The sequence below is a fragment of the Scyliorhinus torazame genome, chromosome 31 (genome assembly GCF_047496885.1).
Source record: "Scyliorhinus torazame isolate Kashiwa2021f chromosome 31, sScyTor2.1, whole genome shotgun sequence".
Classification (NCBI taxonomy): domain Eukaryota; kingdom Metazoa; phylum Chordata; class Chondrichthyes; order Carcharhiniformes; family Scyliorhinidae; genus Scyliorhinus; species Scyliorhinus torazame.
This window is the reverse complement of record NC_092737.1, coordinates 18,333,049-18,360,923: the sequence shown is the minus strand read 5'-3', so window position 1 is coordinate 18,360,923 and position 27,875 is coordinate 18,333,049. Positions and strand designations below refer to the sequence as shown.

The 27,875-nt window shown below is 52.8% G+C and overlaps 1 protein-coding gene across 7 annotated transcripts; it reads left to right on the top strand.

Annotated features, from left to right (window-relative positions):
• Nucleotides 1–494: 494 nt before the first annotated feature.
• ufsp1 (UFM1-specific peptidase 1) lies at nt 495–26,054 on the top strand. 7 transcript variants are annotated; one of them, XM_072493419.1, is made up of 5 exons: nt 17,109–17,144; nt 19,327–19,590; nt 21,151–21,795; nt 22,927–23,007; nt 25,243–26,054. In XM_072493419.1, exon 5 carries the CDS (start codon nt 25,266–25,268, stop codon nt 25,914–25,916), a length of 651 nt encoding a protein of 216 aa, XP_072349520.1. In that variant the 5' UTR covers nt 17,109–17,144; nt 19,327–19,590; nt 21,151–21,795; nt 22,927–23,007; nt 25,243–25,265; the 3' UTR covers nt 25,917–26,054. The 7 variants fall into 7 exon arrangements, with proteins under 7 accessions (XP_072349521.1, XP_072349518.1, XP_072349519.1 ...); XM_072493417.1 differs by lacking the exons at nt 17,109–17,144; nt 21,151–21,795 and adding an exon at nt 541–556; XM_072493415.1 differs by lacking the exon at nt 21,151–21,795.
• Nucleotides 26,055–27,875: the final 1,821 nt, after the last annotated feature.

Sequence of the window (27,875 nt, the reverse complement as noted above, 5' to 3'; positions counted from 1 at the left end):
TAGGTGGGGAGGAGGTGTGAGGGGATGGAGGCTGTTTGTGGGGTGGGGTGAGGGGATGGCTGGTTGAGGGCGTGAGGCTGGGGTCTGCAGGAGATGTGATGGGGTTCGGCAGGGTGGATGCGAGGTGGGGGAGGGTGAATGTGGGGGAGGGGGTTGAGTGTGTGGATGTTGGGGGAGGGGTGGAGGGTGAGTGGGGGAGGGGTGTGAGGGGGTGGAGAGTAAGTGGGTGAGGGGTAGGGGAGGAGGGGTTGTGAGGGGGTGAGGTGGAAGGTGAGGGGGTGGGGGTTGTGGGGGTAGGGGTGGAGGATGAGTGGGAGGAGGGGTTGTGAGGGGGAGGGGTGGAGGGTGAGTGTGGGGGAGGGTGTGGAAGATGAGGGGCTGAGGGAGTGGAGGGTGAGTGAGGGGGGACACGGGCCGCCCTCTGATTGGTCAGAATCACTCCGCGGGCCGAGTGCGTTCACATCCGGGTCCCGCCGGATGGGGCGGGGCCTGTAGAGGGGCGGGGCTTGTGGACGCCATTTTATTAACACCGGCGGCGGCGGCGGTTGGAGGGAAGGTAAGGACCCGGGTTAGCGGGGAGAGAATGAGATAGAGATAGCTCCGAGCTGGGGACTCGTGTCTGGTGCCAGCTCCGAGCTGGGGACTCGTGTCTGGTGCCAGCTCCGAGCTGGGGACTCGTGTCTGGTGCCAGCTCCGAGCTGGGGACTCGTGTCTGGTGCCAGCTCCGAGCTGGGGACTCGTGTCTGGCGCCCGGCTCCGAGCTGGGGACTCGTGCCTGGTGCCAGCTCCGAGCTGGGGACTCGTGCCTGGTGCCAGCTCCGAGCTGGGGACTCGTGTCTGGTGCCAGCTCCGAGCTGGGGGTCTCGTGTCTGGTGCCAGCTCCGAGCTGGGGGTCTCGTGTCTGGTGCCAGCTCCGAGCTGGGGGTCTCGTGTCTGGTGCCAGCTCCGAGCTGGGGGTCTCGTGTCTGGTGCCAGCTCCGAGCTGGGGGTCTCGTGTCTGGTGCCAGCTCCGAGCTGGGGGTCTCGTGTCTGGTGCCAGCTCCGAGCTGGGGGTCTCGTGTCTGGTGCCAGCTCCGAGCTGGGGGTCTCGTGTCTGGTGCCAGCTCCGAGCTGGGGACTCGTGTCTGGTGCCAGCTCCGAGCTGGGGGTCTCGTGTCTGGTGCCAGCTCCGAGCTGGGGGTCTCGTGTCTGGTGCCAGCTCCGAGCTGGGGGTCTCGTGTCTGGTGCCAGCTCCGAGCTGGGGGTCTCGTGTCTGGTGCCAGCTCCGAGCTGGGGGTCTCGTGTCTGGTGCCAGCTCCGAGCTGGGGGTCTCGTGTCTGGTGCCAGCTCCGAGCTGGGGGTCTCGTGTCTGGTGCCAGCTCCGAGCTGGGGGTCTCGTGTCTGGTGCCCGGCTCCGAGCTGGGGAACCGTGTCTGGTGCCAGCTCCGAGCTGGGGACTCGTGCCTGGTGCCAGCTCCGAGCTGGGGACTCGTGCCTGGTGCCAGCTCCGAGCTGGGGACTCGTGTCTGGTGCCAGCTCCGAGCTGGGGACTCGTGTCTGGTGCCAGCTCCGAGCTGGGAGTCCGGGACTCGGGACCGGCTCTGAGCTGGGGACTTTTATCCGGAACTGGCTCTGAGCTGGGGACCTGGGACTAGCTCCGAGCTGGGGATGCGTGTCCAGGGCCAGCTGAAAGCAATTTAATGTGGCCAATCCAGCTGCCCTTTGGGTTGTGGGGGTGAGACCCACACAGACCCATTGCAAGAATGTTCAAACTCCACACAGACAGTGACCTGGGACCAAACCCATGTCCTTGGCACTGTAAGGCAGCAGTGCTATCAATTTAGCTCAGCCCGTCCACTTACCTGCACATCTTTTGGGTTATGGGGGTGAGACCCACACATGGGGAGTGTGCAAACTCCATATGGACAGTGACCCGGGGCCATGATCACAATCTCTCTCTTCGTAACTAAAACATTCCATCCCAGGCAACATCCTGGTGTGAAATGTCTCTGCACCCCCTCCAGTGCAATCACATCCTTCCTATAATGTGGTGACCAGAATTGCACACAGTGCTCCAGCTGTGGCCTCACCAAAGTTCTATACAGCTCTTGATTGATAAAAGCGAGTGTCCCATATGTCTTTCACCACCTTATTAAGCTGTGGTGATACGCCACTGTACTTCCCTAGCATTGTACATAATTATATAATAGTTGTGTGTAACGTGGCCCTGTAATCATGTGTATTGTACTGTGGCTCTGTAGAGGTTCGGTCACCTGTATGTAACCTGACCTGGCCACGGAGAGCTCCGCCTTGGCCACTCCTCCGGGAGTTAGGTATAAGACCCAGCTTCTGAGACCTGACCCATTTTGTCTGGGGTCGTCTGTGTCGGGTAAGCTTCCTATGTAGTGTATTAAAGCCTTGGTTAATGTCTCACATGTCTTTGTGGTTCTTGACGCTTAGTGCATCAATTTAATACACTACAGTTATAATGGAGGCTGCCCTGAAACCCGACAAGCTCTCGCTCGACCCCCACGCTCCACGCGCGGACCACCTTTTCAACTGCTGGCTCCGGTGTTTCGAGGCCTACCTGGAAGTATCCTCCGCCTTCGCCAAAACGGACGCTGACCGACTCAACCTGCTGTGCTCACGGCTCGACTACGGGCTTTTCGACCTCATCACGGGAACAACGACCTACGCCGATGCCATCATGAAGCTCAAAAGCCGGTATGCACGAACTGCTATTTACGCCCGCCACCGCCTCGCCTCCCGGCACCAGCAGCCGGGTGAACCCCTATCCGTGTTCGTTCGGGACCTCCGTGCCCTCGCGCTCACCTGCAACGCGCCAGCAGTCTCCGCTGAGCAGAACACTGAGGCCCTGGCGCTCGATGCCTTTGTAGCCGGCATCGCTTCCGTCCCAATTCGCCAACTCCTACTGGCACAAACTACCCTGACTCTGGACACGGCAGTCACTATGGCAGAGGCCCAACAGGCAGCCTATGACAATAATGCGTCCTACACGCCTGCCCAAACTTCCTATGCGCCTGCCCACGTTCCCTACATGGCCGCTACCTCCCTGCCGCCCGCCCAGCAACAACCCCTGCAAGTCACGGCCCACCCAGCCACACCAGCAGTAAAAATCATGCCTGGGCCCCAGTGTTACTTTTGTGGCCAGGCAAAACACCCCAGGAAACGCTGCCCTGCTAGAGATGCTACCTGTTCAGCCTGTGGCAAGAAAGGCCATTTTGCAAAAGTCTGCCACTCCACCGCTGCCTCGGGGTCCAACACCGCGGCCTGCTACTCCTGGGTGCCGCCATCCTCCGTTCCCAGCTCGCTATTCCACACGTGCGACGCATCGTTGATTATCCCCGGCCCGGCTTCCTTCACTTCCGGTCCGCCGCACGTCACTTCCGGTCCACCGCCGACCGTCGCTTTCGGACCTGCGCACTCGGCCTCTGGCCCCCCCTCCACGTGGTCTGCATGGGCGCCGCCCGGAACCCCGACTTACGTCACTTCCGGTCCACCGCCGATCGTCACTTCCGGTCCTGCGCACTCGACCGAAATGCTGCAAACAACTGAGATGCAGCCAACGACAGCAACCTGGCCTCCAACAGCAGCCTACGACGCCCGGGCGCCGCCACCTTCTTCCGCAGGCCGCTCCCCGGATCCGGCACCCTTCTCCAACAGCTCCACCATCGCATCCATCGTCCTCGACCAGGACTGACCGCATCCGCTCGCCAGATCCACCATGGAGGTTCAGGTAAATTGTTTCACTGTCACCTGCCTCTTCGACAGCGGCAGCACGGAGAGCTTCCTCCACCCGGACACCGTGCGCCGCTGCTCCCTCAAGGTACTACCCACGCGCAGGCATATTTCCATGGCCTCCAACTCCCAGTCGGCCGAGGTTTCGGGCTACTGCATCGTCACCCTCTCAGTGAATGGTCAAATTCATGGTCCTCCCTCACCTCTGCGCCGCCGCGATCCTCGGCCTGGACTTCCAATGCCACCTGCGCAGCCTCACCTTGCATTTTAACGGCCCCCTCCCCCCCTCACGGTCTCCAACCCCCAGTTCTTCCCTGATCCCCCCCCCCCACGGGTCCCACCTGTAGTCTCTCCACGCTCAGGATTCCCCCCCCCTCCTTCACTGTTTGCTAATCTCACCCCCGACTGCAAGCCCGTGGCTACTAAAAGTCGGTGTTACAGTTTCGGGGACCGCCAGTTCATTCGAGCGGAGATTAAGCGCCTTCTCTCGGAAAAGATCATTGCTCCCAGCACCAGCCCCTGGCGAGACCAAGTGGTGGTAGTCAAGTCTAGCGAGAAACACCGCATGGTCATTGACTACAGTCAGACCATCAACCGGTACACGCTGCTTGATGCGTATCCCCTCCCCCACATATCTGACATGGTCAACCGGATTGCACAGTACCGGGTGTTCTCCACCATAGACTTGAAATCCGCCTACCACCAGCTCCCTATCCGCCCAGAGGACCGTAACCTCACGGCCTTTGAGGCGGACGGCTGCCTCTACCACTTTCTTAGGGTACCCTTTGGCGTCACCAATGGAGTCTCGGTCTTCCAACGGGAGATGGACCGAATGGTGGACCAGAACAGACTGCGGGCTACCTTCCCGTATCTGGACAACGTCACCATCTGCGGCCACAACCAGCAGGACCATGACATCAACCTCACTAAATTCCTCCAAACTGCCAAACGCCTCAATCTCACGTACAACGAGGCAAAATGTGTTTTTGGCACCACCCGCCTCGCCATACTCAGCTACGTGGTGGAGAACGGTGTCCTCGGCCCCGATCCCGACCGTCTGCGCCCCCTTCTCGAACGCCCCATTCCCACCTGCCCCAAAGAACTGAGGCGATGCCTCGGGTTCTTTGCCTACTATGCCCAGTGGGTGCCCGAGTACGCTGACAAGGCCCGACCCCTCCTCAGTTCCCCCTCATTCCCCCTCCCGCCCGAGGCCTGCCAGGCCTTCCAACTCCTTAAAAACCGCTATCGCCAAAGCCGCCATGCATGCGTAGACGAGTCTGCACCATTCCAAGTCGAGAGCGATGCCTCCGACTTTGCCCTGGGTGCCACCCTCAACCAGGCGGGCAGGCCCATCTCCTTCTTTTCCCGCACACTCCAAGGCCCCGAGATCCGCCACTCCTCTGTTGAGAAGGAGGCACAGGCCATAGTGGAAGCCGTCCGGCACTGGAGGCACTACCTGGCCGGAAAACCACTTACCCTCGTTACTGACCAACCACCAGTTGCGTTCATGTTCGACAACAAACAACGAGGTAAAATCAAAAATGATAAGATATTATGGTGGAGGATCGAACTCTCCACCTACAATTATAGTATCTTATACCGGCTAGGTAAGCTCAATGATCCTCCTGATGCCCTGTCCCGTAGTACTTGTGCCAACGCACAGGATGACCGACTGCGGGCACTACATAATGACATAATGGCTGCTACTGCCTTCCCCTGGTGAGTCATCTCCCCCAACAGTATCCAAAGCAGTATACCTGTTTTGGAGGGAGATGGCCGCAGGGGACACCTGCACTGCCTTCCTGCTCTTTTTCTGCCTTTTGGTCACCCATTCCCTGTCACCGTCATCAATCCTAATCTGCGGTGTGACCAACTCACTGAACGTGCTATCCACGACCGCCTCAGCATCGCGGATGCTCCAAAGTGAGTCCATCCGCAGCTCCAGAGCCGTCATGCGGTCTAACAAGAGCTGCAGCTGGACACACTTCCCGCACAATAAGGAGTCAGGGGCATCGGCCGCATCCCTGAACTCCCACATTGAGCACGAGGAGCATAACACGGGTCTGGGATATCCTGCCATTTTTACACTTTACCTTAACTGATTACAAATATAATATCAAATAATGAATAAGTGAAAGGGATAAGGATTTTACTTACCAATCACAATACTTACCAATCCACGAAGAGTTAAATTTCTCCCAGCTACTTACCTTCCCAACAGACCCCTGGCCACTGCGCCCACCGAAAATCTGAAGGCCGCTTCTCCTGCAAGGTAAGTTTTTAAAGGGTAAACTTACCTTCCCGACAGACCCCTGGCCACTGCGCCAGCCAAAAATCTGAAGCTATAACTTGCGGATAAAAGAAAAGAGAGAGCTTACCTGATATTCACTCACCCTCTTAGATTAGAGGAGGTGGAAGGGTGGGAGACACTACAAGTGTAGTGCCTCGGGTTTAGCAACCGCCCAACTTAAATAGAGGTAAAAATCAAACACTTAAGCACCTACCTGATTCCCAAGCTGCACTCCGGCTCCCTCTCTCTCTCCCGCTCCCGGAAATGAAGGCCGCTGGAACCTGGGGGCAAGTTTAAACACCTACCTGAATCCCAAGCTGCACTCGCTGCGCTCCGGCTCCCTCTCTCTCTCCCGCTCCGAAAATGTACTCCAGTGTTATATAGTGACAGACCCGTCCCCACCAGTACTGTACCCCAGTGTTATACAGTGACAGACCTGTCCCCACCAGTACTGTACCCCAGTGTTATAGAGTGTGTACTGTACCCCAGTATGACTGCGCCCAATAGCCTTTTTCCAAATACAACCCAAATTTGTCCAAGTTTCACCCAACCACCATTATCTGCTGTGCACAGCTTTGTCGCTTGCTCTGAATGTCGTCTCTTCCCTCTTCAGCTCAAGGCTGCGGTTGAAAGTTGCGTGAAGGGAACGTCCACCAGGGGGAGCTCAGCGAAGGAGGAGGACGACCTGTCCCAGCACATCACCCTGATCCAGAACCAAGGTGCCAAAAACAACTGAAGCAGGGAGGAACGCGGAGATTGTCGGAAAGCTGGAGTCTGCCTCACAGTCCGCCCTTGGTCTGCCCACTTGCTTGAGCGTCAATGCGCCCTCTCACTGGCTGGAGTAACTCCTGACAAGCCAGAGACAACCATGTTGTAATGGACCTATAGCTCAGCTTTGGATATCCCCACTCCTGGGCACTCTTGACCCTCACCCCTCGCCTCATATCTGTATTCTCCTCCAGTTGTGTAATTCCACCCACCCACATCCTCCCCCACCACCCACCTGAACTCTCTGCTCCTCCATCTGAGGCCTTTGGAATACTCTCACTTCCCTTCGCCACACACCAGAGGGTTGTGCCTTTACCTTAAGGCGTGCCGTCGGCGCGCTAAACTACTTGGGATTTTAAAAATTGATCTCGCTGTTAGAGATGCTAGTGAGACACAAGTTGTTGTTGTAGTGCCTGCTATTCTTAGTTCCTCCACATGGTGGCACCATTACCTCCGAAAGCAATGCAACACTATTTTCGACCTCTTTCTCTTCAGATCTAAGTTGTTGCAAAAAGCTCGCCTGAAAGAGATAGCATTTGAAGTCAGCGGGGTTCCGGGGGCGGGGCTAAATTGCCCCTTCATTGGAAAAAAATAATTGAGTACATAAAAAAAAATTCAAATTAAAATATTGGATTATGACACAATACTCATTTTGATTTGATTTATTATTGTAACATGTATTAGTATCCAGTGAAAAGTACTGTTTCATGCTGTACAACCAATGCACACCGTACATAGGGAAGGAAGGAGAGACTGCAGAATATAATGTTACAGTTATAGCAAGGTGTAGAGAAAAGATCAACTTAATACGAGGTAGGTCCATTCAAAGGTCTGATGGCAGTAGGCACTATACCCCTTTAGCTTAACAAATACACAAAGCAGATTTCCCTCCAATGGGACATCAGTGAACCAGATGGGTTTATTACGATAATCAATATCGTTCCTGAGACAAGCTTCACATTCCAGACTTATGACTTCAATTTAAATTTCCCCACCCCCCTCCCCCCGCTGCTGTGGTGGGATTTGAACCCACGCCCCCAGAGAATTAGCCTGGACCACTGGATTACTAGTCCAGTCCCATTACCACCACCTCCCCCTGGTTATTCTGTGCCCAGCCTTTGACCTGCTTCTCCTGCCACATTCATACGGCTGGTCCAATGCGGTTTGTGGCCAATGCCCCCCCCCCCTTACAGGACGTTGATGTTTGGGGATTGGACAATGGTTACATAATTGAGTAATAAAGGGCGAGTGGTTCGTTTCTCCCTTGTTCAAAGAGTGCGCTGGAGCACACAGTCTACAGAGTCTACTTGAGAAAGACTCCCCGCGAACTACAGCAATCAGGACCTATGACCGAAACTGCAGCAAAGTCTCCCGGTAAAGGCAGGGCGATTTCTCCAGCAAAATGCAGTCCGTGGAGGGTAGCTACTTAATCCAAAATCTGTGTGTACCGTCAATCGCCGTCACTTACAGCAGAGGTGTCTGATAGACGGAAATGGTGAGGAAGATGCATCATTCTGATTTTCTACTTGTTTTTGCAAGCCCGAGATGTACAAGACCCTGATCAGTTAATAAAGAGTATATTTAAATATGAAAAATGACGGCGGTGTCACAGACGTTCAAGTCAATGAACATTTTTGTTTCACTTTACATTGCTGGGTTTAAAAACAAATACGGAGTACTAAAACAGTGCGAAGTGTGAGTGGACGGAACAAACCCATTTCCCTCAGCGGCGAGCTCAATAAACAGGGAGCACGGGTTTAAAATCACTGGTTGAAGGATTGGCGGGGAGATTAGGGGCAAGAAACACTTTTGTGCAGGGGACAGGGTTGTCAACTCTGATTCCTGGAGGTCACATCACCTGACTTGCTCCCACACTCCAACCCTTAGCCGGCCGACACATCCGTCCTCGTGACGCACGGCCTCCCTACGGCAACCGGAAGGCAAGGAGACGCATTACCCAACTGGGCGATGCTCGGCTGTCAACCAAACTGCCCCCCCCCCCCCCCCCCCACCACCACCACGACCACCCCCCCGCCCCACCTCTCCCACAGTGTTCAATATCCGATAAACAGAAATGTTCAAAGAAAATGACGGGTGTTATGGGTCAGGGTTTAGAAAACTCCAATGTACATCATGGAGTTCACCTGACCTACAACTGTTTATTGATTTACGATGAACACAAGGGCCCTTCAGCTGTTATTCAACAGAGGCCTTAAGTACTTTTAATCAAAAACAAGCTTTATTCTATGGATTTAGTTAACATTTTTATAAACACACACGGTAAGCATTTTTTTTTTTTTTTTAAATAATATTTTATTGAAAATTTTTGGTCAACCAACACAGTACATTGTGCATCCTTTACACAACATTGTAACAATACAGATAATAATGACCTTTTTAAATTTAAACAAAAACAACAACAAATAAATAAATATTAAATAACAAAAAAAATATAAAAACTAGCCCTAATTGGCAACTGCCTTGTCTCAGGCCACCCCCCCCCCCCCCCCCCCCCCCCAAGTCCTGGGCCGCTGCTGCTGCCTTCTTTGTTCTCCCCTATCTATCTTTCCGCAAGATATTCGACGAACGGTTGCCACCGCCTAGTAAACCCTTGAGCCGACCCCCTTAGGACAAACTTAATCCGCTCTAACTTTATGAACCCCGCCATATCATTTATCCAGGTCTCCACCCCCGGGGGCTTGGCTTCTTTCCACATTAGCAATATTCTGCGCCGGGCTACTAGGGACGCAAAGGCCAAAACATCGGCCTCTTTCGCCTCCTGCACTCCCGGCTCTTGTGCAACCCCAAATATAGCCAACCCCCAGCTTGGTTCGACCCGGACTCCTACTACTTTCGAAAGCACCTTTGTCACCCCCATCCAAAACCCCTGTAGTGCCGGGCATGACCAAAACATATGGGTATGATTCGCTGGGCTTCTCGAGCACCTCGCACACCTGTCCTCCACCCCAAAAAATTTACCGAGCCGTGTTCCAGTCATATGTGCCCTGTGTAATACCTTAAACTGAATCAGGCTTAGCCTGGCGCACGAGGACGACGAGTTTACCCTGTTTAGGGCATCTGCCCACATCCCCTCCTCAATCTCCTCCCCTAGCTCTTCTTCCCATTTCCCTTTTAGTTCGTCCATCATAGTCTCCCCTTCGTCTCTCATTTCCCTATATATATCCGACACCTTACCGTCCCCCACCCATTTCTTTGAGATGACTCTGTCCTGCACCTCTTGTGTCGGGAGCTGCGGGAATTCCCTCACCTGTTGCCTTGCAAAAGCCCTCAATTGCATGTACCTGAATGCATTCCCTTGGGGCAACCCATATTTCTCGGTCAGCGCTCCCAGACTCGCAAACTTCCCATCCACAAATAGATCTTTCAATTGCGTTATACCTGCTCTTTGCCACATTCCATATCCCCCATCCATTCCCCCCGGGGCAAACCTATGGTTGTTTCTTATCGGGGACCCCCCCAGTGCTCCGGTCTTTCCCCTATGTCGTCTCCACTGTCCCCAAATCTTCAGTGTAGCTACCACCACCGGACTCGTGGTATAGTTCCTTGGTGAGAACGGCAATGGGGCTGTCACCATAGCCTGCAGGCTGGTCCCCCTACAGGACGCCCTCTCTAATCTCTTCCACGCCGCTCCTTCCTCCTCTCCCATCCACTTACTCACCATTGAAATATTAGCGGCCCAATACTACTCACTTAGGCTCGGTAGCGCCAGCCCCCCCCTATCCCTACTACGCTGTAAGAATCCCTTCCTCACTCTCGGAGTCTTCCCGGCCCAAACAAAACCCATGATACTCTTTTCTATCCTTTTGAAAAAAGCCTTCGTGATCACCACCGGGAGACACTGAAACACAAAAAGGAATCTCGGGAGGACCACCATCTTAACCGCCTGCACCCTCCCTGCCATTGACAATGCTACCATATCCCATCTCTTGAAATCTTCCTCCATCTGTTCCACCAACCGCGTCAAATTTAGCCTGTGCAATGTGCCCCAATTCTTAGCTATCTGGATCCCCAGGTAACGAAAGTCTCTTGTTACCTTCCTCAACGGTAGGTCTTCTATTTCTCTACTCTGCTCCCCTGGATGCACCACAAACAGCTCACTCTTCCCCATGTTCAATTTATACCCTGAAAAATCCCCAAACTCCCCAAGTATCCGCATTATTTCTGGCATCCCCTCCGCTGGATCTGCCACATATAGTAGCAGATCATCCGCATATAAAGATACCCGGTGTTCTTCTCCTCCCCTAAGTATTCCCCTCCATCCCTTGGAACCTCTCAGCGCTATCGCCAGGGGCTCAATCGCCAGTGCAAACAGTAATGGGGACAGAGGACATCCCTGCCTTGTCCCTCTATGGAGCCGAAAATATGCCGATCCCCGTCCATTCGTGACCACACTCGCCACTGGGGCCCTATACAACAGCTGCACCCATCTAACATACCCCTCTCCGAACCCAAATCTCCTCAACACCTCCCACAGATAATCCCACTCCACTCTATCAAATGCTTTCTCGGCATCCATCGCCACTACTATCTCCGTTTCACCCTCTGGTGGGGCCATCATCATTACCCCTAACAACCTCCGTATGTTCGTGTTCAGCTGTCTCCCCTTCACAAACCCAGTTTGGTCCTCATGAACCACCCCCGGGACACATTCCTCTATTCTCATTGCCATTACCTTGGCCAAGACCTTGGCATCTACATTGAGGAGGGAGATTGGTCTGTAGGACCCGCATTGTAGCGGATCCTTTTCCTTCTTTAAAAGAAGCGATATCGTTGCTTCTGACATAGTCGGGGGCAGTTGTCCCCTTTCCTTTGCCTCGTTGAAGGTCCTCGTCAGTAGCGGGGCGAGCAAGTCCAAATATTTTCTGTAAAATTCAACTGGGAATCCGTCCGGTCCCGGGGCCTTTCCCGTCTGCATGTTCCTAATTCCTTTCACCACTTCTTCTACCGTGATCTGTGCTCCCAATCCCATCCTTTCCTGCTCTTCCACCTTGGGAATTTCCAGCCGATCCAAAAACTCCATCATTCTCTCCCTCCCATCCGGGGGTTGAGCTTCATACAATTTTTTATAAAATGTCTTAAACACTTCATTCACTCTCTCCGCTCCCCGTTCCGTCTCTCCATCTTCGTCTCTCACCCCCCCTATTTCCCTCGCTGCTCCCCTTTTCCTCAATTGGTGTGCCAGCAATCTGCTCGCCTTCTCTCCATATTCATACTGTACACCCTGCGCCTTCCTCCATTGTGCCTCTGCAGTGCCTGTGGTCAGCAAGTCAAATTCCACATGCAGCCTTTGCCTTTCCCTATACAGTCCCTCCTCCGGTGCTTCCGCATACTGTCTGTCCACCCTCAAAAGTTCTTGCAACAACCGCTCCCGTTCCTTACTCCTGCTTCCCTTTATGTGTCCTTATTGATATCAGCTCCCCCCTAACCACCGCCTTCAACGCCTCCCAGACCACTCCCACCTGAACCTCCCCATTGTCATTGAGTTCCAAGTACTTTTCAATGCATCCCCTCACCCTTAAGCACACCCCCTCATCCGCCATTAGTCCCATGTCCATTCTCCAGGGTGGACGCCCTCTTGTTTCCTCCCCTATCTCCAAGTCTACCCAGTGTGGGGCATGATCCGAAATGGCTATAGCCGTATATTCCGTTCCCCTCACCCTCGGGATCAATGCCCTACCCAACACAAAAAAGTCTATGCGTGAATAGACTTTATGGACATAGGAGAAAAACGAGAACTCCTTACTCCTAGGTCTACTGAATCTCCACGGGTCCACCCCTCCCATCTGCTCCATAAAATCCTTAAGCACCTTGGCTGCTGCCGGCCTCCTACCAGTCCTGGACTTCGACCTATCCAGCCTTGGTTCCAACACCGTGTTAAAGTCTCCCCCCATTATCAGCTTTCCGGTCTCTAGGTCTGGGATGCGTCCTAGCATTCGCCTCATAAAATTGGCATCGTCCCAATTCGGGGCATACACGTTTACCAACACCACCATCTCTCCCTGTAATTTGCCACTCACCATCACGTATCTGCCCCCGTTATCCGCCACTATAGTCTTTGCCTCGAACATTACCCGCTTCCCCACTAATATAGCCACCCCCCTGTTTTTCGCATCCAGCCCCGAATGGAACACCTGCCCTACCCATCCTTTGCGCAACCTAACCTGATCTATCAGTTTCAGGTGCGTTTCCTGTAACATGACCACATCTGCTTTAAGTTTCTTAAGGTGTGCGAGTACTCGTGCCCTCTTTATCGGCCCGTTAAGCCCCCTCACGTTCCACGTGATCAGCCGAGTTGGGGGGCTTCCCACCCGCCCCCCCTTGCCGGTTAGCCATCATCTTTTTCCAGCTTCTCGCCCAGTTCCCACGCGGCTGTATTTCTCCCAGACGGTGCCCCCCCGCCCATCCTTTCCCGTACCCACTCCCCCCTTTCCCCAGCAGCAGCAACCCAGTAATTCCCCCCCTCCCCCCCCCCCCCCCCGCTAGACCCCCCGCTAGCGTAATTACTCCCCCCATGTTGCTCCCAGAAGTCAGCAAACTCTGGCTGACCTCGGCTTCCCCCCGTGATCACGGCTCGCCCCGTGCGGCGCCCCCTCCTTCCTGCTTCTCTATTCCCGCCATAATTATCATAGCGCGGGAACCAAGCCCGCGCCTCTCCCTCGGCCCCGCCTCCCATGGCCAACGCCCCATCTCCTCTCCCTCCCCACCTCCCCCCATCACCACCTGTGGGAGAAAGAAAAGTTACCATACCGCAGGATTAATCATACAATCCCTCTTCGCCCCCCCCCCACTCGTCCCACCACTTTGTCCAAACGTTCATTTTCGTAGTCCAATCATTCCAATTTTTCTTCTACAATAAAAGTCCACGCTTCATCCGCCGTCTCAAAGTAGTGGTGCCTCCCTTGATATGTGACCCACAGTCTTGCCGGTTGCAGCATTCCAAACTTTATCTTTTTTTTGTGAAGTACCGCTTTGGCCCGATTAAAGCTCGCCCTCCTTCTCGCCACCTCCGCACTCCAATCTTGATAGACGCGGATCACCGCGTTCTCCCATTTACTACACCGAGTTTTCTTCGCCCATCTAAGGACCATTTCTCTATCCTTAAAACGGAGAAATCTCACCACTATGGCTCTGGGAGCTTCTCCTGCTCTCGATCCTCGCACCATAACTCGGTATGCTCCCTCCACCTCCAACGGACCCGTCGGGGCCTCCACCCCCATTAACGAGTGCAGCATCATGCTCACATATGCCCCGACGTCCGCCCCCTCCACACCTTCAGGAAGGCCAAGAATCCTCAAGTTGTTCCTCCTTGCGTTATTTTCCAGTGCCTCCAACCTCTCCACAGATCGTTTCTGGTGTGCCTCCTGTATCTCCGACTTCACCACCAGGCCCTGTATGTCGTTTTCATTTTCTGCTGCTTTCGCCTTCACGAAGCTCCTGCTCCTGGGTCTTTTGTTCCTCTTTCAGCCCTTCAATCGCCTGTAATATCGGGGCCAACAACTCTTTCTTCATTTCCTTTTTTATCTCCTCCACGCAGCGTTTCAAAAACTCTTGTTGTTCAGGGCCCCATATGAAACTGCCACCTTCCGACGCCATCTTGGTTTCTGCTTGCCTTCCTTGCCGTTGTTCCAAAGGATCCGCTGCAATCCGGCCACTTTCCTCTCCTTTTTCCATCCGTGTCCAGGGGGAACACCCTTCTGGTTTACCACACGGTGTTTTCAGCCGTTAAAATTGCCGTTGGCGCTCCTATCAAGAGCCCAAAAGTCCGTTTCACAGGGAGCTGCCGAAACGTGCGACTCAGCTGGTCATCGCCGCACCCGGAAGTCCCACAGTAAGCATTTTAATCAACTACAAACCTAAATACCCACACAGCTACAGTACCCTATGTATAACCCTTAATGAATACTCCCTTAACTGTTCCAATTCAATAACAACATCACATAAACCAGAAAACCCTTTTCAAAGGTGTGGCCCAGCATACAGCACTCAAGATCGGGTATACACTTGTTTGCTTTTCAAAACATCAGGTTTGACTTCCTTCCAGAAAGCAGTTATTTATTTTCAAGTTATCACGTAATCTGGAGACAGCTTTTAAAATGCAGAGAGCAACTCCAAGAAACTGGTCTGCCTGAACACAGCATCCAAATGTGAAAACGAAAGCAACAAAACTCCGAGCCATCAAAACAGCCCCAAAACCAAAGCGAAAGTAAAACTCAGAGCCACAGCCCAGCTCCACCCACACAATGACATCACTGAAGCCATGCGATAAGACAAAACATTTCTTAAAGGGACACTCCCATGAGACGGGGAAAAAAAGTACTTCTTTACGTCCCGGAGATTTATCTCCAGGGTCGTACAGAGTAGCATCCCGGAGATTGAGGTTCAATTCCTGCAGAGCCCAGGCCAGGCCGAGCAGAGGGCGCCTCCGAACTCACTGCCTCAAAGGTTGGTGGAGGCAGACCTCGGCGCATTAATAAAAAAAGACTTGGATATGCACTTGGAGCACCGTAGCCTACAGGGCCACGGAACAAGGACTGGATGGCTTTTTGTCGGGCTAGCACCGAGTCAACGGGCCGAGGGGGCTCCTTCTGTCCATCACATTTTCTGCGTTTCCCTGTTCACAAATATGACACGATGGATATGTCACAACAGTTCGGTCAGTGGGTAAAGCAAGGTTAGGATTATCAAGGTTAGCATTCACCTGAGGAAGGAGCAGTGCTCCGAAAGTTAGTGATTCGAAACAAACCTGTTGGACTTTAACCTGGTGTTGTAAGACTTCTTACTGTGCTCACCCTAGTCCAACGCTCGCATCTCCACATCAGGATTATCAGACTGCTTATTTTAGATTATCAGGTTGGATTTGATTAAGGGATCCTGACCAACCCAAAATATGAAACCGCCTTTCCTGTTCTCATAGAATCCCTACAGTGCAGGAGGCCATTCGGCCCATCGAGTCTGCACCGTTCCGAGGTCCCCCTCCTCCGCCCTAACCTGTAACCCCACCTTACACATCCTTGGACACTAGGGGTCAATTTAGCATAGCCAATCCACCTGACCTGCACATCTTTGGACTATGGGAGGAAACCGGAGCACCCGGAGGAAACGCACGCAGACACGGGGAGAAAGTGCAGACTCCCGCACAGACAGTGACCCAAGCCTGGTATCGAACCCAGTTCCCTGACCCTGTGAGACAGCCGTGACACCGTGCTGCACAGTGCTGCATTTTATTAATCTCTCAGGTATTGCATTGAGCTCCTTCCCCCGGGTGTAGCCTGGTTTACCCCTGGAACCTGTTCCCTCATAGAGGTCGATGTGAATCCAAAGTCCATTTTCCTTCATTGGCTCCGCGTTCTTTACTACCCTTGCCTCACAAGAATCTACTGTAGGATTCTGTAGGAAGTACTGCACAGTCCATGCCGATGTTTAGGTTTAGATTCATTGTCACGTGTACCAAGGTACAGTGAAAAGAATTGTTCTGCGTACGGTCCAGACAGATCATTTCGTACATGAAAAACCCAGGACATAAGATAAAGACACAATTACATGGACACAGACATCGGATGCTCCACTCTAGCCTTGTCCCATCTTTTCTCATCTCCGTTTCTCGTCATAATTCACTATTCCGGGGCTTCACGGCGCCGAGGACCCGGGTTCGATCCCGTCCCGGGTCACTGTCCGTGTGGAGTTTGCACATTCTCCCTGTGTCTGCGTGGGTCTCACCCCCACAACCCAAAGCTGTGCAGGGTAGGTGGATTGGCCAAGCTGCCCCTTAATTGGAAAAAGAAAGAGTTAAAAGTGAAGGGGTAGGTGGGGAGGAGGTGTGAGGGGATGGAGGCTGTTTGTGGGGTGGGGTGAGGGGATGGCTGGTTGAGGGCGTGAGGCTGGGGTCTGCAGGAGATGTGATGGGGTTCGGCAGGGTGGATGCGAGGTGGGGGAGGGTGAATGTGGGGGAGGGGGAGGGGGTTGAGTGTGTGGATGTTGGGGGGAGGGGTGGAGGGTGAGTGGGGGAGGGGTGTGAGGGGGTGGAGAGTAAGTGGGGGAGGGGTAGGGGAGGAGGGGTTGTGAGGGGGTGAGGTGGAAGGTGAGGGGGTGGGGGTTGTGGGGGTAGGGGTGGAGGATGAGTGGGAGGAGGGGTTGTGAGGGGGAGGGGGTGGAGGGTGAATGGGGGCGGGGCTGAGTGAGGGGGGACACGGGCCGCCCTCTGATTGGTCAGAATCACTCCGCGGGCCGAGTGCGTTCACATCCGGGTCCCGCCGGATGGGGCGGGGCCTGTAGAGGGGCGGGGCTTGTGGACGCCATTTTATTAACACCGGCGGCGGTTGGAGGGAAGGTAAGGACCCGGGTTAGCGGGGAGAGAATGAGATAGAGATAGCTCCGAGCTGGGGACTGGTGTCTGGTGCCAGCTCCGAGCTGGGGACTGGTGTCTGCTGCCAGCTCCGAGCTGGGGACTGGTGTCTGCTGCCAGCTCCGAGCTGGGGACTGGTGTCTGCTGCCAGCTCCGAGCTGGGGACTGGTGTCTGCTGCCAGCTCCGAGCTGGGGACTCGTGTCTGGTGCCAGCTCCGAGCTGGGGACTGGTGTCTGCTGCCAGCTCCGAGCTGGGGACTGGTGTCTGCTGCCAGCTCCGAGCTGGGGACTCGTGTCTGCTGCCAGCTCCGAGCTGGGGACTCGTGTCTGGTGCCAGCTCCGAGCTGGGGACTGGTGTCTGCTGCCAGCTCCGAGCTGGGGACTCGTGTCTGCTGCCAGCTCCGAGCTGGGGACTCGTGTCTGGTGCCAGCTCCGAGCTGGGGACTGGTGTCTGCTGCCAGCTCCGAGCTGGGGTCTCGTGTCTGCTGCCAGCTCCGAGCTGGGGACTCGTGTCTGGTGCCAGCTCCGAGCAGGGGGTCTCGTGTCTGGTGCCCGGCTCCGAGCTGGGGAACAGTGTCTGGTGCCAGCTCCGAGCTGGGGACTCGTGCCTGGTGCCAGCTCCGAGCTGGGGACTCGTGCCTGGTGCCAGCTCCGAGCTGGGGACTCGTGCCTGGTGCCAGCTCCGAGCTGGGGACTCGTGTCTGGTGCCCGGCTCCGAGCTGGGGAACCGTGTCTGGTGCCAGCTCCGAGCTGGGGACTCGTGTCTGGTGCCAGCTCCGAGCTGGGGACGCATGTCTGGTGCCAGCTCCGAGCTGGGGACTCGTGTCTGGTGCCAGCTCCGAGCTGCGGGACTCGTGTCTGGTGCCAGCTCCGAGCTGCGGGACTCGTGTCTGGTGCCAGCTCCGAGCTGCGGGACTCGTGTCTGGTGCCAGCTCCGAGCTGCGGGACTCGTGTCTGGTGCCAGCTCCGAGCTGGGGACCCGTGTCTGGTGCCAGCTCCGAGTTGGGGACTCGTGTCTGGTGCCAGCTCCGAGCTGGGGACCCGTGTCTGGTGCCAGCTCCGAGCTGGTGACTCGTGTCTGGTGCCAGCTCCGAGCTGGGAGTCCGGGACTCGGGACCGGCTCTGAGCTGGGGACTTTTGTCCGGAACTGGCTCTGAGCTGGGGACCTGGGACTGTCTCCGAGCTGGGGATCCGTGTCCAGGGCCAGCTGAAAGCAATTTAATGTGGCCAATCCAGCTGCCCTTTGGGTTGTGGGGGTGAGACCCACACAGACCCATTGCAAGAATGTTCAAACTCCACACAGACAGTGACCTGGGACCAAACCCATGTCCTTGGCACTGTAAGGCAGCAGTGCTATCAATTTAGCTCAGCCCGTCCACTTACCTGCACATCTTTTGGGTTATGGGGGTGAGACCCACACATGGGGAGTGTGCAAACTCCATATGGACAGTGACCCGGGGCCATGATCACAATCTCTCTCTTCATAACTAAAACATTCCATCCCAGGCAACATCCTGGTGTGAAATGTCTCTGCACCCCCTCCAGTGCAATCACATCCTTCCTATAATGTGGTGACCAGAATTGCACACAGTGCTCCAGCTGTGGCCTCACCAAAGTTCTATACAACTCTTGATTGATAAAAGCGAGTGTCCTATATGTCTTTCACCACCTTATTAAGCTGCCCGTCTGTGGTGATACGCCACTGTACTTCCCTAGCATTGTACATAATTATATAATAGTGTGTAACGTGGCCCTGTAATCCTGTGTATTGTACTGTGGCTCTGTAGAGGTTCGGTCACCTGTATGTAACCTGACCTGGCCACGGAGAGCTCCGCCTTGGCCACTCCTCCGGTAGTTAGGTATAAGACCCAGCTTCTGAGACCTGACCCATTTTGTCTGGGGTCGTCTGTGTCGGGCAAGCTTCCTATGTAGTGTATTAAAGCCTTGGTTAATGTCTCACATGTCTTTGTGGTTCTTGATGCTTAGTGCACCACCGTCTGCCTTCAGAGATCTATGGACAAACACGTCAAGGTCCCTTTGTTCCTGGGAACTTCCCAGTGTCAGGCCGTTCATTAAATACTTCCTGGTCACATTGCTCCTTCCAAAGTATCACCTCACACTTTTCAGGATTAAATCCATCAGCCACTTTTCTCATTTTTATTTTCAGACTTTGCACAAATCTGCTATCGTCAACTCCATAATCTCTGTTTAAACGGATCCAGAAATGGTTGGGAGGCGATTGATACAAGAACGGAGGGTGCTGAAAAAAACTCAGCAGATCTGGCAGCATCTGTAGGGGGAGAGAGAAGATGAGCGTTAATCTTTAAGAGTTGCTTTTGCTCGTCATCAGAACTAAGGAGAGGGAGAAACTGTAACAGTGCGAGATTGCAACAAGATGTAGCAACCTTAAGAGCAAACGACATATGGCCTGGTAAGAGAGGGAGGGAGGGAGGATTATTGCCCCAAGATAATAAATGTATGCAATTTTTTTTTAAAAAAAGGGAGTGGTGGGTTTAAGATGGAGAACGGCCACAGTCTAAAGTTGTTGAACTCAATGTGGAGTGCCAAGGGCTGTAACGCGTAATCGGGTTCTCTCTATTTCTGTTAGCTTCGCTCATGGGCATTAGTAAGAGGTCGGTGAATGAACACACACTTTCCATGGTCAGGATTTTTATTATTTGGGTGGCACAGTGGGTTAGCACTGCTCCCTCACGGCGCTGAGGTCCCAGGTTCGATCCCGGCTCTGGGTCACTGTCCGTGTGGACTTTGCACATTCTCCCCGTGTCTGCGTGGGTTTCGCCCCCACAACACAAAGATGGGCTTGTTAAGTGGATTGGCCGCGCTAAATTGGAAAAAAATAATTGGGTACTCTAAATTTATATTTTAAAAAAGGAATATGAATATTTATCTAAAATTATCCCTGGCACAGTTTAATCTGTGTCTTCCCCCCCCCCCCCCCCCCGCGAGCATTTATTTTCAGACCAGACTAACTGGTCCATTATAGTTTAATTTTCACAGCTTTTTAAACAAGCTGGGCTTTGTGGTGATTTTATCTTGATTACACTGAGCTTATTTGTTTATTGTCACGTGTATCGAGGTACACGGAAAAGTATTTTCTGCAAGCAGCTCAAACAGATCAGTGGCACTGTGGTTGGCACTGTGGCTTCACCGCTCCAGGGTCCCAGGTTCGATTCCCCGCTGGGTCACTGTCTGTGCGGAGTCTGCACGTTCTCCCCGTGTCTGCGTGTGTTTCCTCCGGGTGCTCCGGTTTCCTCCCACAGTCCAAAGATGTGCAGGTTAGGTGGATTGGCCACGCTAAATTGCCCATAGTGTCCAAAAAGGTTAAGTGGGGTTACGGGGATAGTGTGGACATGTGGGCTTTTTGTAAGGGCCAGTTCAGATTCGATGGCCTCCTTCTGCACTGTCAATTCTATGATTGAGTACATGAAAAGAAAAGGAAATAAAAGAAAATACATAATAGGGCAACGCAAGGTATACAATGTAACTACATAAGCACTGGCATCGGGTGAAGCATACAGGGTGTAGTGTTAATGAGGTCAGTCCATAAGAGGGTCGTTTAGGAGTCTGGTGACAGCGGGGAAGAAGCTGTTTTTGAGTCTGTTCGTGCGTGTTCTCAGACTTCTGTATCTCCTGCCCGATGGAAGAAGTTGGAAGAGTGAGTAAGCCGGGTGGGAGGGATCTTTGATTATGCTGCCTGCTTTCCCCAGGCAGCGGGAGGTGTAGATGGAGTCAATGGATGGGAGGGAGGCAGGTTTGTGTGATGGACTGGGCTGTGTTCACGACTCTCTGATGTTTCTTGCAGTCTTGGGCCGAGCAGTTGCCATACCAGACTGTGATGTAGCCAGATAGGATGCTTTCTATGGTGGGAAGGTTTGATGTGAAGCAGGACTGCTTTGCTGACAATGTTATGTCAGGGTGAAGTGGACTTTTATTTTGAATATATTCAAGATCTATACCATCTGTTCACCAGAGTGAAGAAATTTCTCCTCGTCTCCGTCCTAATTGGCCAACCCCTTATCCTGAGGCTGTGTGACCATTCGCCCTCATGCTAGATACTGTAGCCATGTAAAATGGCCACCTGCAAAGGACCATGGGAATTGTCAATTTGGTACACAGCCTCTGTGTATTGTGCAAAGAAACCAGACTTGGCTGAAACTTGTATCCATTAAGAGTCGATCACCATTTCCCCCGGGACAATAGAGTTTGAATCAAGGAGTTACAACAGTAACAGACTAACCGGCGCCAGCCCCCTTATTTGGAAAGGCCTACGTGCCTGGGACAATGATAGCTGGGACCAGTCCAGCTATTGAGGTATCCGCCCCCTAATTGGCTGAGATCGATGAGGGTGATCGAGAACCCTATCGATCCATTGGACCCGGAGTAAGGACCACCCAAAAGGGCGCGAAAGAGACAAAGGATAAAAAGCCCTGCGTACCAGAGATCGATCTCTTTTGGGACCGGCTTGTGCGCGACCAACTGCAGCAGAACAACCAAGTTCAAGGACCCGTGACCATTCCTGAAGGACCAGCCCAGCTGAGACGAACCAAACAACTTCCAACCCGACCACATGGACCCGGATAAAGGCCTTACCTTGCACAGAGCTGGTCACTCGAAGGTAAGTAAAGGTCATCTTAGACGTTAGGTGTAGTTTAGTACGGAGCCGCGTGTGTTATTGCAACGAGATATTGCTGCAGGGCAGCACGGTAGCGTTGTGGATAGCACAATTGCTTCACAGCTCCAGGGTCCCAGGTTCGATTCCCGGCTTGGGTCACTGTCTGTGCGGAGTCTGCACATCCTCCCCGTGTGTGCGTGGGTTTCCTCCGGGTGCTCCGGTTTCCTCCTACAGTCCAAAGATGTGCGGGTTAGGTGGATTGGCCATGCTAAATTGCCCTTAGTGTCCAAAATTGCCCTTAGTGTTGGGTGGGGTTATGGGGATAGGGTGGAGGTGTTGACCTTGGAGTGGGTGCTCTTTCCAAGAGCCGGTGCAGACTCGATGGGCCGATTGGCCTCCTTCTGCACTGTAAATTCTATGAGATACAACTCTTGTGTTATTAATAAACTGTGTTTTTGAGCTAACATCCTGATTGTGTGGTCATTTGGTCAATATAAGAAACAGCGTGTGGTTCGCATAAAGGGTAAGAAAAGGCAACAGTACTCAAACCAGAGAACAGACTCTCGGCCATCTTTTCTACCCTGTCAAGTCCTCAAAAAATCTTCTCAACTCCTGCAAATGTGGACTCAATCTCTCATAAGGCAGAGGAATCGAAACCAGTGAACCCTGAGTGCATCTCCTCCTAGATTACGGTTCCTAGGACACTCGAATAAGCCATTGATTCACTCGGTCCTTGACTAGATGGCATTGAAGGTGAGGGACAAGCGCGTCCTCCAAGTTGTCTTGTTTAAAAACGGTTTCTGCACTCTGCTTTTTCTTTTGGTCCTGTACCAATAAACAAAATGTATTGACGGCTTATAAACCAACGGCGGTGTCATGGTGGGGTTCGTTGCTAATCATTCATTTACCAATTGGAAAGGGGACCAGTCTTATTCTGATCTCTGATTTGCCACCTGAACAGTGACTTAATAACTAGAGTAACTATTCCTATATCACATTGGTGCCAGTCTGTTAAATATTGACTGCGGCGTATATCCTGCAAGCAGTGTGGTGGTACGTGCTTAATCGTTAACCATTTTGCCGTCTTGTGCTCTTCCTTTGACTTTCCATTGATCCTGTCTTGTTGGGCAACAGGGAACAAGGGACTCCCATGGCTTCAGGCGAAGAAATCTGGATTGAGTTCTGCTCCTACCAGCGTCCGATTCGCCAGTAAAAGTGAGTGAATGTATTGCGTGGACGGTTTGTTGACGCGAGCAGCCACGCGGTGACGGGAGGGGTTGGGGTTGTGGAGCAAGTGGGAGAGTAGAATCTCCGTTTACAGCATCCTCGCCGGACACCCTGAATTCTAAAATGGTGGCCAGCTCGAACCTGTCTTTCTCACTGGAGGCCTGTGAGGCTGGATTCATCAAAGGATCGGTCGTTTTAATTGAGCCGCGCAAGTTATTTTTTGATCTATTCAGTACTGATGGGCCTTCAGGGGAGCATCCTGCAAATATTGACGGCGTACTGGCCACCCTTTGGCACAGTTGGCAAACCTCTCGCAAATGTTGGCACTCCCCATACGCGGGTGTGACATAGATGGTGGGGGCTGTCTATACTGACACACTGCTGGGTACCCCCCCCGACCAGACTCGCAAATGTGTCCGATTCACAATGCAAACAATGCTTTCCATAACCTTTTTTTGTGTTGCAATCCAAAATTGACATGTACGCCCGTGTCTGCGCGGGTTTGCTCCGGTTTCCTCCCACAAGTCCCGAAAGACGTGCTTGTTAGGTGAATTGGACATTCTGAATTCACCCTCTGTGTACCCGAACAGGCGCCAGAATGTGGCGACTAGGGGATTTTCACAGTAACTTAATTGCAGTGTTAATGTAAGCCTACGTGTGACGATAAAGGTTATTATTATTGTCACATCTGGTGTGCCCAAGGTAGGGAGGGAGGGGGAAGGTTTTAAAACCTGCGGTCTATAACCCTCAATAGTCTGCTGAACTCCCCACTGAATGGGCAGCACGGTGGCGCAGTGGTTAGCACTGCTGCCTCACGGCACCAAGGTCCAGGTTCGATCCCGGCTCTGGGTCACTGTCCGTGTGGAGTTTGCACATTCTCCCCGTGTCTGCGTGGGTTTCGCCCCCACAACCCAAAGATGTGCAGGGTAGGTGGATTGGCCACATTAAATTGGCCCTTAATTGGGAAAAATGAATTGGGTACTATAAAAAAATTTTTAGTTTTTAAAAAGAACTCCCCACTGAACCCCTTTTTCCCAGTGTAGGCGTCAATAGTTCATGTCACTTCTCCACAGATGAAATATCTTTTCATTCCTTTTGTCTTCTCTGTAGCTCCTCCTGTTTACCGTTCTGGTCACTGTACACAGCATAATGACCAGCTGTAGGTGAACCAGTGTTTTCTACACATTGGAATCATGCCCTCGAATCTGTACACTCTCCCTCTGACTTTACAGGACCCCTTTGCTCACGTCCGCATATTTTTATCACTCCCAGGCGCCACTGAGCAAATTTATGTTTGGCAGAAGAAATTGAGGTGTTAAGGAAAGAATTGCTGAGCAGAAAGTACAGCGATGTCATAGCAATAAATTGTTAAGTTTAAAAAACAAAAGTAATGAAAATCACCCGAATGCAAGGGTCAGTGTTTGTGGGTGGGTGTGTGGGTGGGTGTGTGGACGTGGCGGTGAGTTTTGAGAAAACTAAGATGGGCCACAAGAATGACTCGCACTCCTCCCCCACACTCTCGCTGCCCTCCATTCACTCACACACCCCTCCCCTCGCACTCGGCCACCTACACATTAGGTCATTCGCACACGCCAATGCGCACACATCGTGCGCATCCCCCCTTCCTTCCTCGCATGCCCCCCCCACCCCCACTCCTCCCTCTCCCATCCCTCCCTCCCTCGTGCGCCCCCGAAATCCTTACTTCTTGGTCCTTTCCCCATAATTGTTACATAGAACATACAGTGCAGAAGGAGGCCATTCGGCCTATCGATTCTGCACCGACCCACTTAAGTCCTCACTTCCACCCTATCCCCATAACCCAATAACCCCTCCGAACCTTTTTGGTCACTAAGGGCAATCATGGCCAATCCACCTAACCTGCACATGTTTGGACTGTGGGAGGAAACCGGAGCACCCGGAGGAAACCCACGCACACACGGGGAGAACGTGCAGACTCCGCACAGACAGTGACCCAGCGGGGAATCGAACCTGGGACCCTGCAGCTGTGAAGCCACAGTGCTATCCACTTGTGCTACCGTGCTGTTGTACAGGATGAGTTGGAGTGAGGACTTTCTATGAATCTTAAGCCTTTGAAAATTACGAAAAAATATATATTGGTTACAAAATTGAAGTGACTGATTCCAAAAGCCAGGTAATGCTTTTGCAGTTAGGAGCATTAACCTGCACGTGCATAATAAACTGTTTGGATTTCTCCCTTCACAGTTTAGCTGCTCGAGGGCCCAAGCATGGAATTGGTGAAGAACATCCACTCTGGCCTCCCTCTCCCTGAGCCAGAGGCCGACATCCTGCGGCTGTCCCTGATCCGGGGCGATTATCTTTATTACCATTACGGCTGCGACGGCACAGATGACCGCGGCTGGGGCTGTGGCTATCGGACGATGCAGACCCTCTCCTCCTGGATTATTTTGCAACAGACTAACATAAATAACCACAGGGTGGCCACGCTAAAGGGGGCACAGGAGGCTCTCGTGGAAATGGAGGACAAGCCCCCCAATTTCATCGGCTCCAAGACCTGGATCGGCTCCTTCGAGATCGCCCTGTGCATCGACAAGTTCTACGACGTCCCGTGCAAACTCGTCCACGTGCGCCGAGGAGGGGAGCTCCTGCAGAAGGTCGACGAGCTCTACTTGCACTTTGACACGTTGGGGTCCCCGGTCATGATGGGCGGAGACAATGACAACGCTTCAAAGGGGATCCTGGGCATGTGCTCAGGCGCGGAGAACCACTACCTCCTCGTCCTGGATCCCCATTATTCCGGGAAGACCCTGGACAAGGGATATGCTCATAGGGAAGGATGGGTCGCCTGGAAGAGACTGGATTTGTTTGACCAGAATTCATTCTATAACTTCTGCCTCCCCCAGTGGAAGGGAGTGTAACTGTGCTCAGGCACTGCAGCACACTATAACTGAGCTGCAAACTTCCCGACTCTCTGCTCTTGTATTGTGATTTATTTATCGAGCAACCGATGGAAAAGTTGATGAAATGATGCCTGAATTAAACCGATCCTGGTCAAACAGCAGCTGCTGCGTTATTGTAACCGGGTTCCATTGTCCCCTGTGCGGAGGGTGCATATGCTCTGGTCACCGACACAGTCACTGGAGACCGATGCAGTTAATACTTGTGCAGCTTCTTTACAATAGCACAACACCCCAAAGAGCTGTGTTGGTGATGGGTCTCGAGTGCTGTGCGGGAGTTTGGGCTCCAAATTAGAACAGTAAAGCTGAGGATGGTGCTGCTGACGTTTTTGATTGAAAGTCTATTTTGTAAACGGGATTTGGGTCTTTATCTCCCCGCCCTCAATACTTCTCATGAAATTGCTGCATAGCTATATATTTAATAATTTTATTTAAAGTCCCGAAAGACGTGCTTGTTAGGTGAATTGGACATTCTGAATTCTCCCTCTGTGCACCCGAACAGGCGCCGGAATGTGGCGACGAGGGGATTTTCGCAGTAACTTCATTGCAGTGTTAATGTCAGCCTACTTGTGACAATAAAGATTATTGTTTTTGAGCACAAAAATGGAGGGGGAGATCTGCGTTGTCAGAAGTGCTGTCTTTCAGGGCAGCGCAGTGGTTAGCACTGCTGCCTCACGGCGCCGAGGTCCCAGGTTCGATCCCGGCTCTGGGTCACTGTCCGTGTGGAGTTTGCACATTCTCCCCGTGTCTGCGTGGGTTTCGCCCCCACAACCCAAAGATGTGCAGGGTAGTTGGATTGGCCATGCTAAATTGCCCCTTAATTGGGAAAATAAAATACGCAAGGGAATGCCTCCTGTCATTTTGAGGAAGGTTCGGGCAGCCACAGTCTCGTACTGACGTGGAATCTATTTCTGCAGAGGAAGCCATGCAGAGGCCATGAACTAATGAGCTTGTCCGTTTAACCCTTTTACAAAAGCTGCTGCTGCTGGAAGTGACGTCAGTAACTGCCTGTTCTGCAAATAACTTTGTGGATAAATCCCTCTGGCAGCTTACTCTGCCACTGCGGTGTCTGTTATGTGCTTCTTATTAATCCTATCCTGAAGTGGTGTGAGTGAGCAATCCTCAGCCACGGTAAAGGGATCTGTTTTGTGCCCAGGGCATGCTCATTTTATCCATTGTTTTAAGAGCTGGGACATCGTGTCGAGCTGGCCTGGTGGGCGATATGTGCTTTCTTAGAATCGGCCTCTGTGTGTAGACTATTGGGAAACCCTGCTTTAGAGGCCAGTCTGATGGCAACTCAATTCACGGGTGTCCATTATTCTGTCTGTTGGGAGGAAAGATACAATCAAACATGCACAGCGGGCAGCACGGTAGCACAGCGGTTAGCACTATTGCTTCACAGCGCCAGGGTCCTGGGTTCGATTCCCGGCTTGGGTCACTGTCTGTGCGGAGTCTGCACGTTCTCCCCGTGTCTGCGTGGGTTTCCTCCGGGTGCTCCGGTTTCCTCCCACAGTCCAAAGATGTGCAGGTTAAGTGGATTGGTCATGCTAAACTGCCCTTGGTGTCCATAAATGGTTAGGTGGGGTTACAGGGACAGGGTGGAGGCAAAAAATGCGTTCCATAACTTGTGTTGCAATCCAAAATTGACATGTACGCCTGTGTCTGCGTGGGTTTCCTCCGGGTGCTCCGGTTTCCTCCCACAAGTCCCGAAAGACGTACTGTTAGGTGAACTGGACATTCTGAATTCTCCCTCAGTGTACCCGAATAGATGCTGAAATGTGGCGACGAGGGGTTTTTCACAGTAACTTCATTGCAGTGTTAATGTAAGCCTACTTGTGACAAAGATTATTATTATTCTATATCTAAAGGGGTTCTGATGTCGGTGTCGTTTGGACCTGTGAATAATTGAGGTTTACTTCC